Source organism: Thunnus thynnus, chromosome 9 (assembly GCF_963924715.1).
Source record: "Thunnus thynnus chromosome 9, fThuThy2.1, whole genome shotgun sequence".
NCBI lineage: Eukaryota > Metazoa > Chordata > Actinopteri > Scombriformes > Scombridae > Thunnus > Thunnus thynnus.
This window is the reverse complement of record NC_089525.1, coordinates 1367319-1384212: the sequence shown is the minus strand read 5'-3', so window position 1 is coordinate 1384212 and position 16894 is coordinate 1367319. Positions and strand designations below refer to the sequence as shown.

General features: G+C 44.4%; 1 protein-coding gene across 3 annotated transcripts; it reads right to left on the bottom strand.

The window, feature by feature from the left end:
• Positions 1-379: 379 nt before the first annotated feature.
• Positions 380-16534, bottom strand: pcdh10b (protocadherin 10b). Of its 3 annotated transcripts, none has more exons than XM_067598482.1 (5): positions 13600-16534; positions 12381-12439; positions 12012-12118; positions 4978-5340; positions 380-1848 (listed from the first exon to the last, which is right to left on the bottom strand). In XM_067598482.1, exons 1-5 carry the CDS (start codon positions 15946-15948, stop codon positions 1829-1831), a joined length of 2898 nt encoding a protein of 965 aa, XP_067454583.1. In that variant the 5' UTR covers positions 15949-16534; the 3' UTR covers positions 380-1828. The 3 variants fall into 3 exon arrangements, with proteins under 3 accessions (XP_067454583.1, XP_067454582.1, XP_067454584.1); XM_067598481.1 differs by having other exon boundaries at positions 13435-16533; XM_067598483.1 differs by having other exon boundaries at positions 5183-5340; positions 13435-16533.
• Between the last annotated feature and the right edge of the window lie 360 nt (positions 16535-16894).

The window sequence follows — 16894 nt, the reverse complement described above, 5'->3', positions numbered from 1 at the left end:
TAGCTTCATGTTTTGCCCTGAGACCCAGAAAGCAACCAGTACTCCTATGATGGAATGATACTGACTGGTCCCAGTGCTGTCATTTGATTGAACACAGCTTTATTTACATTTTGACACAAGGCTTCTCTTCATGGCCACACAGTTAGGTACAAATACAGAATCTGCCTTCGCTGATATTATACTTTAATTCCCTAACAAATTTGCAATTAATCAAATTACCCAAAAAACATGATCATACGGTGAAGCTGGGGCTTTTAGTGCTCCAGGGCAGTTTCTCATTGTGCTCAGGGATATCAAGCCTTGATAAACAACGGTGTTCCTCATATCAGGACACTTCAAGTCTGACTATGTGAATGAAAATAAAAACACGAGACCTTCCTTTTCACCATTTTTCAGTTTATTGTTGGCATATTGGTGTGTTTGTGTTTGTAATGTGTGAGAAAGAAATGTGTGTATACTGGATTCCAACTGCATTGTGTACAACACCTTTTTGCATTTGGCCATGTTTTTCTTCTGTTTCTTTATAAATGGACCCTTAAAGTTTTGGTTACAATGACACAGAATTACCATGGATTTCAATCTAAATTATTACCTCCTTTTATTTATAGACATGATCTTTATCAATATCAAAAAGTGGAAAAAAAATGATGAAATAATGTCAAACAATGAGAACTTGAGTTTTACATCTGCTAAGGCTGTTCTGTCTCTCTTTATGTCTCCCACTGGGAAAAAAACAACATGCCTTCTTCAGGGGCACTTAAACAAGAGTCAAACCTCTGAATCAGAATCTGGAACCCAGCAAACGGATAGCACGCCTTCAGAACAAGTAGATATAGATAGATTTATATATAGAGTTTTATATTCAGCTTGAAACTTTTTAAAAGAGTACAGTAAACACTTCTCACACATGATAGAAACTACTTGACTCTTCAGAATCAGAAAAGTGTAGGCCAAACACTGTCCAAAGCCCACGATGTGGTGAAAAAACCAAACCCAAAGCCAAATAAAAGAACAAAAATGAGTACAACTCAGAATTAAAAAAAAACATAAATTAAAAAAATACATCCTGCCCACAATCTTTTCTTACAAAGTTTGAAGTAGATCGGAATAGAGACACCTGACCACACGAACAGAATAGAAAAATCTAAAACAGTGGTATTGCATTTTGAAATGCACAAAGATTCTCCTGTACAATTTGGCGTCTCTCTGCGAGTACAAACGCCTAAAGGGCTCAGTGGCGGTTTTTCTGTGGGTGGCTCTCCTTTTGATTTGTCTTTCAGTACACATATGTAGTCCTCGTCTGGTTTTAGTTTCTTCAAAGATGTATACATCAGTGCTGTAAACAGGCACACACAGATTGGAAAAGGATGGAGAGATTATTGTCCCCTTTCATCTCTCCGCCATCGCTGTCCGTCCTCCTCCTCTGTTTGTTTTCAGATTCTCAGTCCGGCTGAGATAATGGGGTCCTCCCGGTAAGGCTATCCGTCTACCTACCTGCACCCATTCATCCCACAACCCTCCCGCCCCTTCCACGTCTCCTTATCCAGAGGGTGGGGTGCCCTCAACGCCCGGCAGTGCTCCAAGGAATTCCAGAAAAGGGGGGAGGAAGTTCCTTAAGGGGCTCGTTACTCACAAGGTTCCTCATTTCGTGTGTAGTAGTGTGTGTTTTTATTTTTTATTTTTTGCTGGGTGAGGAGGAATGAGGAAGGGAGGGGTTGGGGGCAACAAAAAAATAGGTTGAAAACTTGATGATTTTTTTATAGCCTAGTTGTCGGGGGGGGTGATTGTGCAAAGTCACGCGGTCTCTGGTATGTCCACACGAAAAGAGCTAGCAAACCCTTTTCCTCGCTGAAAGAAGCAGAGAACAACACATATCCTGGTTAGCTCTGTGTGTGTGTGTGTGTGTGTGTGTGTGTGTGTGTGTGTGTGTGTGTGTGTGTGTGTGTGAAGGGGGGGGGGTGTCAAGTTTGTCTGAGACGGATGACAGAAAACAGAAAAGAAAGAAAAACAGGACTTGTATGGCCTCATTCACACAGAATTTGTGGGTTCACACATGCACAACAAGGGGTAGGAAGTCTCACATCCCATGCTCCTCAGCTGGGCCGCTTCAATTCACTCTTGTGAAATGGATAATATATGTGACTATGTATGTGAAGGGGGGGGGGGGTATGGGAATTGTGGCTGGTGAATATTGCATAGCCAATTTATTTAGGACAACGACAAAAGAGGGAGGCTGAGCTCAAACATGCCAGAAAGAACAGACTTTAACCTCTCATTCATGCCCCCCCCTCCCCTTCCCTCCTTCTTTAGCCCCCGCCTCCATGTTGTCTGAGTTTGATGACGGTAATCACTGAGCTCTGGCTATCATCCCACCCTCTCTTCTCCCTCTCTGCACCCCACCCCTGACCCGACCCCAGGCCCAGGCCTGCACCTCCCGGGACAAAGAGTCTCTGTGTATCACTGACTTGATCAGATTAGGGAGATTCAGCCTCTTGGTATCATCATTCTATCCCTTCCTCCACTCCTCTTCCCCCCCTCCCTCCCTCCTCCTCATCCCCACCCAGCCTTCTCTCTGACTGTTGTTCCCTCTTTGCCATTATCCCCCCCTACACACACACACACACACTGCCAGCCCCCGCACTCATTAGCATAAGGGCCACAGTGATCTACTTTGAGAGAGGAATGAGTGGCGGTGTTCGTGGGAAACGCAGCAATATTGGGAGCCCTTCACTTGGAGTGCTGCATCATAAGCGCATAAAAAGTACATCCGTGGTAACTATTATAACCAAAGCAGCACATAACAAACACAATGCGCATCAAATTGAAGGTTGAACAGCATGAGGGGGGAAAATATTTTACAGAATGTTAATAATTTGAAACTTCTTTAATGACTGTTGCAGGAGAAGTTAACTTTACACCATGTCTACTGCTGGAATCTCAAATAGAAATATAATAATAGCCTGTTTAATTCATTTCATACGTTGAGTTGTTTTGACTATATATTCCACTAAATAGTGTTGATATATGCTTGAATGTAGCAACATACAGTAGTCTTGTTTTACTGGTTTAATCTTTACTCTATGTGATTATTAACTCCCACCATGATGAATACGATGTTATCATAACCTGCTTTATTTCAAGTCAAATAGAATCTGATGATCATCATATGTGCATCACATCAAACCCTTTTATCACAGCTGCAATATTAATATTAATCATTTTTCTTAATGATTTAATTCATTTATTTCATATGTTGTTATTTTGAACTTCCATTAGATTAAGTTCATATATGCTTTTCAATAAGCAACAGCCTCAAATCTCCCAAATTATGTTGATATTTTTTTTACTGTTTTATTGCAGATGTTTTATAATAATAAGGTATGATGCTCTTCTGATACTGTAATGCATCTAAATACATGACTGCTGTGTTAACTTCAACTCGTCACTTTACTTACTTCAACTGAATACAGCTCTGATCATGATCACAACAGTTACTATGATTATATACTGATCCCAGTAGTTAATGTGTTAAGGTATGCACATCTTACTACTGTAATGATCTGAATGAATATTATCATAATAACCTGCTTCAGTTCACATTAAGTAACTGGTATTTAACTCTAACTATATATATGGTATGTATAACTGTCTGTGATCACAGCCCTTTTACAGTAATTCATTGTTACAACATTTTAAATCATTAGTGCATTTGAAAGCTTTTGTCATTTCTATATTTCATTCAATGGTGCTAATATATAGTTGTTACTGAGCAACTTAGCTTATCCCACTCATAGGCCACAAGTGTTGTATGTGTTCTTTTATTTAACACCATTATAGTTCTCTTTGTTGATCGTTTAATCAATAAAAATCTTATCATAACCTGCCTGGAAGTTATGACCTGAACTACAACCTGATGATACACATTCTACTAGAACACAGTCTTTTCAAAAGAAAAAGAATTTCTAATGTCTGCAATTGTTCGACACGACTTTTTTGATCCAGGATAAAAAAAAAAAGAGAGAGAGAGCATAGCAAATGAATAAAACATTAATTAAAAGGGAAAAAAGCATTTTTCCTGCTGTTCCTAACAGCATGCTGTGGTTTTAAATGATGGTGCTAGGGAAGCAGCGGGGCTCTGACAGTTTGATAATTCCAGCTAGCTGTGTCGGATGATGAGAGAGGGGGCCTCTTCAGGCGCTGCTTGACAAAATTATAATTAAGCATTATCACCAAATTGCAGTGATTGAGGATGTATCTCTTTGTGGCCTTTGAATGAGAGTTTAGAAACAGTAATTCCTTGGGAAATGCGCCTTTTCCCTGCTTTTTTTTTTCTCCTCAATTATCTAAAACTGGTTTTTGATCCTCGGCTCTGACGCAATAATGTCCCCCGAATGAGAATGAGATGTTAAACTCACTGCCTGCCGTTCTTCTTCTTCACTGATTAAAAACAGACATTTTTTTTTTACTTTGCAGGGCTGTGTGAAAGGGCCAGTGTCTCTTATATTACTGCAGCCATTTTTCTATAATGAGACAGAACTTCCTTAATGCTAACATCTCCACCCACATCAAAACAACCTTACGGATCATAATTGCTTTTGGCATATTTAATTTGAAAAGGCCCACAGGCCAATCAGTGCCAGAGGTTTGTGTGTGTGTGTGTGTGTGTGTGTGTGTGTGTGTGTGTGTGTGTGTGTGTGTGTGTGTGTGCAGGAATGAATTGAAACGGTAGGTGAGGGAAGATAAGATCATCACAGTCGGAGATAATGGAGATGCTTGAGAAAGAGGGAAGAGTTAGTTAAACACTCTGACAAGAGGGCTGAGAGAACAAGGGTCAGACCTGAAATGAATTTCACGCTTCCTTCCGACAGCCAATCCAGGGAGAAAATTGAATTTGGAATCTTTTCTTTTTCACTTAATTCGATCACCAGATCAGAGAGTGCGGCAGGCGCTTAGGCCGGAGCAAAACAGAATACTCACTTAAATAAGCTGGGTTATAAGGTGCTCTGGAGCTAGGCAGAAATGCTTCCAACTCTTTCCTCTCTAAGGAGCCGTGGTGGTGGCTGAGGTGATGGTTTTGGAGAAGGTGGTGGTGGTGGAGGTGTTGGTGTTGGTGACTGAGAGGCGTCTCTTTGCCAAAGGTGGAGAATGACTTATCAGCCGTTTGCTCGGGGCTTTCAAATACCTCTGTGTCCGGAACTGAGTCCATGCCGGGCACGTGGAGGTTGCTGCGGTAGTCCGGGCCCTGGCGCCCATCGGAGGGCACGAAGCTCGGCATCCAGCAGCGATCGGAGTGGCCCAGGGCCTTACACTCCTCCGTGCAGTTAGAGAACAGATCAGCGCCTGGACATGGAAGAGGGGGAGGGAGGGAGGGAGGAGAAAAACACGAGAGGTGTTTAAAGTCTTTAGCAGATCTTGAACAAGCAAGATTAACAGGACACATGATACCTGCGTAAATGCACACACACACACACACACGTTTGGTGGGAAGCACAGAGAGTCAGGGAACGAATTAAAAAAATCAGACGAATTCCAAAAAAAAAAAATCAAAAAACATATGATCAGTTTCTGGCAGTAGTGCACTTTTTCATGTACACATTTTCTTTTATGGTTAAGTAAGGTTTTGAATTCAGTATTCTTACGTTGTGCTGTTGCTACTTTTCATTTCATTAATGAACTGACTAGTTCTTCCACCACTGTACATGACTGTGACAACCTCTTTCCTTTCATAGCAGGCTGAATGCCCGAGCATTTTATCTGTTTGTCAAGCAATAAAAGCATTAATTTTACATGTGCAACATTTCATCTAATCAGTAAATGCATCAGAAGCAAAGAGTTTTAAAACAGCTGCAAAAATCATTTTCTCAACGAGTCATTTAGACTTTCAAGACCTATTTTTCTTCAAAGGAGAATGAGTTCAGCCAGTGGGTGTGATGTTGTAATTCTGCTTGTTCTCTTGTTTCTGGAATGTTCTGGAAAGTGTCTGGCAACAAGAAAATGATCCCTGAAACAAGTTCATCTGCATCGAAAACAGGCAGATTTCTTTAACTTGTTTTAAGAAAATTGTAGCTCAGTAACAGACAACATGACCGATTAAGATCAAGATTTATGGCCTCCAAAATGTCAAAACCCCTAACCTTCTTTTTTGGACAGTTTCAAGACTCTGGCACACAATATACATGTGTGTGTGTGTGAGAGAGAGAGAGCTGCAGGCATTTACATGCATCAACAGCAACTGTAAAATAACAAAAGTTCCCTTGAAATAGGGGGGCGGAAATAAAGCAAGAGAGTGTGTGTGTGTGTGTGTTTGTGTGTGTTTGTAGGGGTTGAGAGGTGGGTGCAGTCTTCAAAGCCATTGCCAACAAACTGCCCGTGCTCTCTTTAGGCATTAGATTAACCAAACCACAAACTCAATAGTATTGGATTACCCAGCCTCCCCGTGTCCCAGGCCCTGCGTCTCACCCCCTTTTCAAAAGCTATTGTCCTGTGTGAAAGGCTGGCTGCAGGTATGACAGAAAACCAGTTTGTGTGTGCTCGCTTTCATGTGGAACAATTCTTTGTCAGGGATTTTAATGGCAGGAATTCTCTGTGAGAAAATCACCTTTTGTCAGAGAGCAAAGCAGAACACAGTTAGCGGGGAATGTTAGCCGTTCAGCGCAGCTATTTAGGCTGAGTGTAAGCCTTAAGCCAAATTGTGTTTTCATTGCCCCATATGTTTTTTTTTTGCAGTAGGGCCTGGATCCTGTGTATGCATGTTTTTTTTAAAATCTAAATCCGCTTGTTGTGTATGTGTGTCTGAGTCGCTGTTTGGGGCTAAAATCTGAACTGTCCAGCTCAGGCTATCTGCTGCTAATCCCTCTGAATACAGACTGATTAGGCTAAGACTGCTGCCGTCCCAGTAAGCAGAGTGGGTGTATGTGTGCGTGTGTGCGTTCTGTTGTGTGTGTCTGTAGCGGTCAGCAAAGGGGGAATTTGCTTTGTTACAAAGCGGATTAATTTGGCTTGCCGTCACTAACAGCTTGGAAAAGTGCCCAGTCTCCTAACGAGAGGGTTTCTTATTAAATATTAACCAACATGCCATAAATACACCATCACATTACATTTTAATACGGCCTCTTACATGGGGCGGAAACAACTTACTGTACGCTTTGATGGGGCAGCAAGCAGAGCGTATGCTGCGCGCTGACATACTGTATCAATGCACCTGGACATGCAGGGAGCTGCACACAAACTAAGAGCTCTCCTTCCATTACAAAATGGATGCTGTGTTAATTCTCAAAATGGGAACGGGAAATGTGGCATTTAGACTTTGTCAGAGAGATAAGACTCACACACACACACACACACACGCACACACACACACAATCAGAGCCATGCTTAAAATGTGAATAAAGCTCGTGGGTAATGCCCTTATCTCTCCACTATGTCGTTCTCCAACAGTTTTCTCAGAGCAAACAGTCGGCGTGAGTTATGAGGCCTCGTCCAGCCTGCCGAGTACAGTATCTGCCCTCCACTTCAACACGGGATGAGAAAGAACTGTGTCAACATGTCTCGCACTAAGCCAAACACCAGCAGAGAGGCCAACAAGGAGGACAGAGGGAGGGAAGCGTGCTGACCCTGGTTTTCTTCTAGCGCCTCATCTCATCTTAGCATTCTGCACGGCGCTCGCGCAGGGCAAACGCAAAGTCTCGATAATAACCTTCATTTGGTAATTGGTATGCAGAGGTCTGAAAAATGAATTACTGATCAGCGAGCTGTTACCACGGTGATAACGTGAACCGCAGGCCTAAGGAGGAATTCATCACGGCAGCAGGGAAGAGACGGGAGTGGAGTTGGGGTGGAGGCTGAAGGATGAGGGGGGGGGATAGAAAAGTGGATAAGCGCCTCGACTCAATCTTCTCCAAGTGCGTGACATTGGCTATATTGATAATATGTACTTTACACAGGTAGCAGGACTGGAAATGGGGTCCCTGAGGGGACTCCTGGGGCCGCTGGAGTGGTCTCAGGGGGTCCGGCAGCATATGAGGAGCACTTTAATTCCACTGGGATTTAATTCAAAAAGAAATGTGCCCATTACATAATGTATAGAGTGACCTTTAACTCACAAGTTCACTCTGAGCACTTACACCAACAATTGCTCTACAAGCTCATACTAACCCACAACAACAATCTCCACATATAGACACACTATATGATCAAATATAGATCCTAATGTGTTGAGATAAAATGATTCGTTAAATAAAGCTACGGCAGTTTGGATTCATTGACTAATCATAGTAATCATTTATGAAGTAAAATGAGCAAAGACTAACTGGTTGCAGCTCATTCATACATACATTCTTATCTTACATATATATATATTATTTATCATATAAAATAGCTTTACATGACATTTAATATACATGCATTCAAAAGTGAAAATGCATATATACAGTATATGGTACAAAATGAGAGGAAACATAAGAGTGAAGATGAGGGTAAAATACATCCAGTATACTGTGCAGATTTTACATACTTACATTATCATCTTGCATAATCTACACATCTAATGTTCATTTTGTATGTCTCAAAATGAAAAGTTATGTATGAGACATGTACATCATTAGGAGTGAAGTAGTAGTGAAATTTTTATTTGAATTACATTTCAGATGCAGGATTGTGAACTGCTACTTTTACTTAAGTAAAGGTTGTGAATATTTCTTTCACCACTGTCATTTTTTACTATAAAATTAACAACTTTCAGCTTTTTTGACAAATTCATCTATTTGATGAGGATACTTTGGGCTGTGGCACATTCTCTCTTTCTTATTTTTGACCATTTATATCATAAAAAATACACAATGAAGCAATCATGGGCATATTTGTTCGACTCCATAAACATTAGATGGGTTATTATTAGACATTTGTAGTCAATAGTAGTACTAGTAATGGTAATAGTGGCAGTTACAGTATTAATAATATCAAATATCACACACATAATGTGCAGTATTGGTTCGTTTGAATCCTGATTTTGACCTTTACTGCAAATCCTTCCCTCTCTTCCCACACTCACATCCTCCACCGCACACTGAACTGTCTTGAAAATAATCTTGGCACTGATCCGCCCGGCAACGGGTTTGTTCCCCATATTAGATCCAAACTGCTCACATATAACCTATCAGAATTCAACTAAAACACCCTTAAAGTTTATCAAATGGCCGTGAAATAAGACCAGAGGTAAAAAAATAATAAAAATCCTGATATTGTAATAACTTTTTTTTTCAGTGTTTCAGCCTGTTCATATATTCGTCATAGGTGATTCCTGGACTCTTTGTGACTCTTTAAGTGTGTCCTTGATGAGGAGAAACTGAGTGGCTTTTGATCAGGGAACAACCGAGCACACAGCCTGAAGCAGCAGAAAATGTTGGCAAAACGATGCAGCCGGCAGCAGAAAAAAAAAAGGACACAAATCACTGTGTCGACAAAAAAATAAAACAACCACGATGGTAAAAAAGAGGACAGAAACATTACGGGGCAATGAGGGTAAACAGCACCATCTTTCCAGGAGTCACAAACGGGTTCAAACAAATCTTATTGGAGTGTTTATCTGCAAATGTATCAGTACTTTAATTCATTGTTAAACAAATTTTGCCCCAGATAAAAACCAATATGCTCCTGCAAATCTGACATGCACAAAAATATCTGTCTGAGAAAAAAAAAGAAGAGAAAAGATGGAAATTCTTCCTCCTGACTGATGTATTCATGAAGTCCCCTGTCAACGCCCAGAGAAGAGGCTAACACGCTACTGTGATTGATGACATAGACATGTGTTTATTTAACATTAGCATTTATTAATACTGACACGGTTCGAGTATACCCTCGCTGCTGACAAACTCAATTAGCACACAGAGAGTAAAGCCTGTGTTCTTTTTCCAGCATTGTAGGAGCAGAATTGCAGGACGTTAAGCCAGGCTATCAATTATCCTAATCAAACAAAGACTTAATGCACGGCAAATAATCTGTTTAAAGGCACTAAGCTGGCTGATAACTCTGCAACAAAGTAACTGTATCCTATTTGCCACACCAAGGGTACTCAAAGTCAGCAGCTAAGAGCTGTCGGGCGTCACAGCTGGACACACAACATGTCATACGTTGGGACTGTATGTGTGTACTGTATGATGCTGCTCTGTCTATGATCTGATTGTAGCGCAGAGCATCAAGAGCTCCTGATTGAACAGTTTTAAGGTGGAAATGATTGAAGTTCTTGCTTGGGTTTAGACAACATTTAACAGTTAAGAGCTTTGGTTTCTTTTGTTAAACAGAACTAGCAGAAATTCACACAAAATGATAATATATTAGAAACAGCACAACTGCATCCACATACAGCAGCCGCTACGGCCTAAAAAAGACTATCGAAAACTGTCAAGTACTCCGAGTTTGCATCTTTTGTTTTGTTTTGTTTTGTTCTTGATCCAACAGTTTCTAATTTAAATCAAAAGAATTCAATCACTTAAGACTTCATTTATACTGTAGTAAGTTCTAATATGACTATTTGAGTTTGGTTTCTTTCACCATTATGAAAATATAACATTTTTAGATTTCTCAAATAAAAAAAAAAAAAAAAAGAAAAAAAAGTTTTGTTATAAATCTCTAATATGAGACTATTCATAACAGAATATCAACTCAGGGCTGGCAGCATGAAATGCTAATGCACTCAAAATAGGACAACTCCATCCACATACAGCAGCTGGCTGGCTCAGGCCTGACGAGGAACAAAAATGTTCCACAGTGGTGAAAAAGACCAAACTGAAGCAGTCTGACTCTGAGCTTATTAGAGCTAAAACGCGGCCTGTGTCTTTCTGTTTACTGAGGTCTGTGTAACCCGTCCAGGCTTACTGGAGTGACAGTGGAAGTGGCAGGCAAGCTCCATTTGGCATGTCGAGGGCCCCTGCTGCGGCTGACCAGACATGATGACAGGCTCCATCCACAGAGGGCCCGCACCAAAGAAAGCCTGCCGCTGAATGAAGACATAAAACAGGCATTCATAACTCAGTGGGGCCCTATTGTACAAGCTCAGATGGGTTCCTTTAGGCAGGGGAGATTAAAAAAGAAAAAAAAAAAAAAAAAAGGATGGGTATGGAAGAATGTGGTCAGGGAGGAGGGGTGGAAAGTACAGAGGGAGTGCAGTCGGAGAGTAAGTGCATGAATGAATGCATTAATTAATTTAATGAACGAATGAATCGCCTGTTTTGTTTGCTACGGCCGCAACCTATTTGGTCCGCTTCCCAGCACTCCGGTGCGAGCGCAGCCTCATTAAAAAGCCTGTCACGTCTCGTCGAGTGGTCTCCAGCACCGAGTGACTGAGCTCAGAGGGAGCAGTCTCCTCATTAACACTGCCACATATTTACAAACAACAGCGCCGGGGTTCATTTTCTGCCCGCCAACATGAAATCATCACGTGTCAGAAAAGACAGCAACAAATATTAAGAGACAGGAGAGACAGGTTCCCATTAAGGGCATATGAGATACAGCTCAGAGGGACAGGATGGGATTCCATTACAAGCCATCCTACGCTTTCTTTCTTTCTTTCTTTCTTTCTTTCTTTCTTTCTTTTTTTTGGAAGGAACAGGAAATCATGAGCCACAGTGCCACTAGAGAGAAATCAGAACGTCTCAAAGGACAACACCATCATATACAAGCTGACTGTCAGACACACTGAAACGCTTCAGATGATGCTGACTCCAGCCATGTGTGATGATAGCCCTAATTAAAACCAGTTGTCATCTTTCCAGCCTGACACAATGTGCTGTAACTGACCAAGAAGAGTCCAGATTTCAGCACTGCAATCTGCTGCTGGACCCACACTGCATAGTAACCACATGCTAATCAGCAAAGACTACTCCTGTCCTGTAGAAACCAGAGAACATTCGATTTGCCCTTTTGAGCAGCTTTAAAGAAAAATCAAATAAACCCATCGTGACCTACTGTAGTGAGCTCTCTGGGGAAAAAAAGCAAAGAACAGAGACACGTCTTACCGGAGGAATGGCCTCGATTGGTGGCGTCGTGATCGCTGTCTCCCTGCTCGCTGTCTCCGTGGCCGCTGTCTTTGGAGCTGACCAGGTCTGCCTCCTGGAAAGCCGAACTGCAACAAAAGAGGACTGTTAAATCAAAGCTCCACTTACCATTTTGATGTTTTCCACCAACATCAGTTATTTTAATAGCACAGACAGTCCCCCCCCTCCTAATCTTTGTGATCCCATCTCATCATCTAGAGCATCATCACAGTAATGAGAGTTATCAGTGAATGAACTAGAAGCAGTCAGCAGATAAGAGCTTCATTACAGGTGGATGTGACAGAGTTGAGCAGCAGAAAGACTGCAGTGAGAGTATCTCTCCATATTTACCTGTTGACACGTCTCGGCCTGTCAACCAGGTAGCTGAGTTCAGCTCGCTGATGTTTGGTCTGAAAGAGAAGGGGCGGTTTTCAGTATGTGTTGCTCAAGCACCTTATGTAACATGATTAGCATAAAGGAAAAGGCAACAGATAAAAAAAACAAAAAAAAACATCACCACCAAGCCAGAAATGATGCAACCCACACAGTGCCATGTTGATGTTAGCTATGAAATGAACCTGAGCTGTGTTCAACCATTACACATATCACTCATACTGGGTGAGGAGTGTGTGTTTTCCCACAGGGAGGGGGGCAGGGAGGGAGGGAGCACGGCTCTACAGATATGTTGCCAAGGCGCAAGATGAAGTAGTGTACCTATTCAGGCTGGCACAGCCAAGAGACACGTCTTTGTTTTAGTGCGACTCAGCAACATTGTGACCAGTATGCTTAATGTGAACGCTCCTCTCCCTGGGGACTGGGTCACACACACACACACACACACACACACACACACACACACACACACACACACACACACTTACAAACACACAGCAACCAGCAGCCTCTGAGCCACCAGACATTACCTTTACACACTTCTCTGCTTCTGATTCTGATCTTTTTTAATTTCAAAGACTTGGGAGCACAGCACAAACATGCAATCATTGCTGTTCCAGGGCCGACCTCCCTGAGGACTGCTAAAGGCAACATGTCAGCAACCAGTAGTCTCATCATTGTGTTTGCTTTAATGCCTTTACGGGAATAAGTCAGAGGATGTTGCAGCATATGTATAAGCACTCAACAACAGCCATTTCTAGAAGAGGTCCGTTCAGACACTGGACCTGACATGCCACTGAACTGAGGGAACAAATTTAGGGGATGGAAATGGCTCATGTATGAAACATTTGATCTGTCGTTTAGAGATGTATTTAAATTGTATCAAACAGGCAGGCTTCATGTGTCTAAGGGGGGGAGGAGGGGGGTCCTGTATATGAATCAGGTTTTAGACATGCTGAGGGTCTTTGAATGGAAGGGGAGGTTACACTGTAGGTATGAGAAGGACTCTTACCTCGTTTGATAAAATGCTGCCGTTTGATATGATGTCAGGCTGCTGGTCTGTGTACCCTGTCACTATGGCCCCGCACGGGTTGTGATCGGTGTCTGTGCTCCTAGATGGACTACACGGCTTTAGGAACATGAGGTCGGTTTTGGCAGACTCTGGAGTCAGACATACCTGGTAGCAATAGTTCTGGTTTTGGTGGTGGGAGCCGAAGCTCCCTGACTCCTCCACAGGGACTTGAGCCGTACCGGCCCCGCTGACGTTAACGGCGCTTTGCACCAGCATGATATCCGACTTGCTGAGCTTTTTCTTGCGAGCCCGGCTCTGCCGTGAGCAGCAGGAGCTGCAGCCCAGGCAGCAGTCGCTGGCCAGGCAGGTGTAAATGTTGAGCTTTTTATCCTTCTGGCAGCGCACAGCCAGCACGATCATGACCAGCAAGAAGATGAAGGAGACGGAACCCAAGGCGATGATGAGGATGAGGGTCAGGTCCAGGGTGCCATCTTTGGCCTTGGTGGCGCCTCCTCGGTCCCCGCCGCCACGGCCCTCTGCCACGCTGTCCACCAGCATCACCAGCACACTGGCACTGGAGGACAGCGGAGGCTGGCCATGGTCTCTCACCTCGATCAGCAGGTCATACAGCTGGTGGGGGTCTCGCTTGGCCGACACCCGCCTCGCCGTCCGGAGTTCACCCGTCCTCCAGTCCATCCTGAACATACCATTCTCGTTCCCCCTCTGGATGCTATAGGACAGCCGGGCATTCTCACCATCATCTGCATCCATGGCCACAATGCGGGTCACCAGGTAGCCTGGCTCAGCTGAGCGGGGCAGGGGTTCCTTGGCTGTGCCGTTTTTCCCCAGGGGGGCCAGCACCAGGGGGGCATTGTCATTTTGGTCTACTATGATGACTTTGACTGTGGCGTTGGAGGAGAGCTCCGGGGTGCCCGCATCTCTGGCCTGGACCATGAATGTGAAATCCTTCAGCTGCTCATAATCAAAGGACCTGAGTGCATACAGATAACCTGTCTCCTCGTTGATTGACACATAGGTTTTGACTGACATGCCCTGGATGTCACACTCTAATATGGAGTAGCTGATGAGCGCGTTCTGCCCGATGTCCGGGTCCACAGCCGTCACAGCGTGTATGTACGCCCCTGGCACATTATTCTCAGTCACATACACATCATATATGCTCTGCGTAAATGTGGGCGCATTATCGTTCTCATCTGACACCTGGACTCTGATGGACTTACTGGTGGCGAGTGAGGGCGTACCTTTATCCCGCGCGACCACAGTGACGGAGTAGGAGTCCGCCTGCTCCCGGTTAAGCGGCCCGTCGGTCACTATGGTGAAATAATTCCTAAAGGAGGATTTTAATTTGAAGGGGACATCACCGAGGATTTCCACGTGGATCTGTCCGTTCTCCTCTGCGTCCAGGTCCGTCACACTCAGCAGGGCGATGACGGTGCCCGGAACCGCTTTTTCGCTCACAGACTCGGTGACGGTGCTGAAGGTGATCTCCGGTGCGTTGTCGTTCAGGTCGGTGACTTTGACCAGGACTTTGCAGTGCGCGGGCACGGCGTTCGGCCCCAGATCCTTAGCCTGGACGAAGATCTGATACAGGCTGCTCTCTTCGAAATCCACCTCTCCGCGCACCTCGATGCGCCCGGTGCGCGGGTCGATGCTGAACAGGTCCTTTACGCGGTTGGAGATGTGGTTACTGAAGGAATAAACTATCTCCCCGTTAAGACCCTCGTCCATGTCGGTGGCGTTCAGCTGGATGACCAGCGTGCCTACTGGTGCGTTCTCCGAGAGGCTTACTGTGTAAACAGGCTGCTCAAACACTGGCACGTTATCGTTAGAGTCCAAGACTTTGACCACCAGCAGCGCGGTGCCAGTCCGGGGAGGCTGACCACCATCCACCGCGGTCAGCACGTACCTGTGCGCCGCCTGCTGCTCCCGGTCCAGCGGCTTCTCCAGCACCAGCTCCGCGAACTTGTTCCCGTCCGTTTGGGTCTGCACGTCCAGGTAAAAGTAGTTGTTAGTGGTGATATCATACGTGCGTAAAGCGTTGGAGCCCACGTCCGGGTCGAACGCGCTCTCCAGGGGGAAACGGGTGCCCGGAGTGGCGCTCTCTGAGATCTCCACCGTGATGTCTGTCTCTGGGAAGCTGGGTGGGTTGTCGTTAATGTCCACCACCTCGATCTCGACCCGAAACAGCTCTAACGGATTCTCCAAAAACACCTCCATGTTGAGCTGGCAGCTGGCGCTCTGCTTGCAGATCTGCTCCCGGTCGATTTTCTCGCTAACGAATAGAACGCCGTTCTCCAGGTTCACCTCCAGGTATGGTGTCCGAGAGCTGGGCACCACCTGGAAGCGGCGGGAGGCCAGTTTGGTAAGGTCCAGTCCCAGGTCCTCGGCGATATTCCCCACCAAGGCGCCATGGTCCGCCTCCTCCGGCACAGAGTAGCGTATCTGAGAGAGCACTCCATCCGTGATGCACAGGACAATCAAAAGCACAATCATCGCCGGAAAAACAAGTGCACTTGGGAAAAAATATCATAAACCTTATTATCCCCTGTGAGTGAAAGAATCAATTTCCATCACCCATGTAAGTCCGGAGGCAAAAGTCTCCAAAATGCGTAAAAGTCTCCAAAAATGTGTAAGGCGTCCGGAGAAATCTGTCCGATTTTCTTGAAGTGGTCCCATTAAAAAAGAGGCATTTTGGAATTTTTGAAACAGTTTTAATGTCAGCTGAAGCTTTTTCTTTTCTCGCACCGCTGTCTTGCTTTTCAGATGCGTCCCGGAGAAGCTACAGCGCACATTCCAATGAAGCGCAGTGCTGCTGGAGTGATGAGAGCAGTCTGGAAAGGAGTTTGAAAAAAGAAATCATAATCCATACAAGAAAAACAAGATATGCATGTTATCTTCTGCGATGACCCCTAAGCAGGAGGAACATTTCAGACTTGTCCTCTTTGTTTTTTTTTTTTCTGGCTGTGTCTCCTCTTGGCACCCTGCTCCCTCTCTGCGGTCTCCTCCACTCCACTCTCTACTGATGCTGTTCACTCAACTATTTGCTTTTTTTCCCCGCATCGCGCCTCCTCCTCGCAGCCCCCGCGGCTGTAAATCACGCTGAGAGCTCTCTCCTGATTGGCTAGCGGGGTTGCCTGTCAACGTCTGCTCGGCCCATGTCTCTCTCCCTCACTGTTCCTCTACCTCTCTCTACCTCCCTCTGAGCTCGGACTGGCTTCTCTTTAGAATACCTGACGCAAAAGAAAAGAGAGAACGAGAAAACTGGACGTTTATGACTTTAACCCATCAGCTGCTAAATCTTAACTACACCCTCACCTGATGTTAGTCTAATGAAGCAGTGTGTGGTTAGAGTGAGTGGAGGACTTGTTGACTTGGTGGCAGGGCCTGTGTGAGCCTAAGGACAGGCTTGGCGAACCGGGTTAATGCATGCAAATGTTGT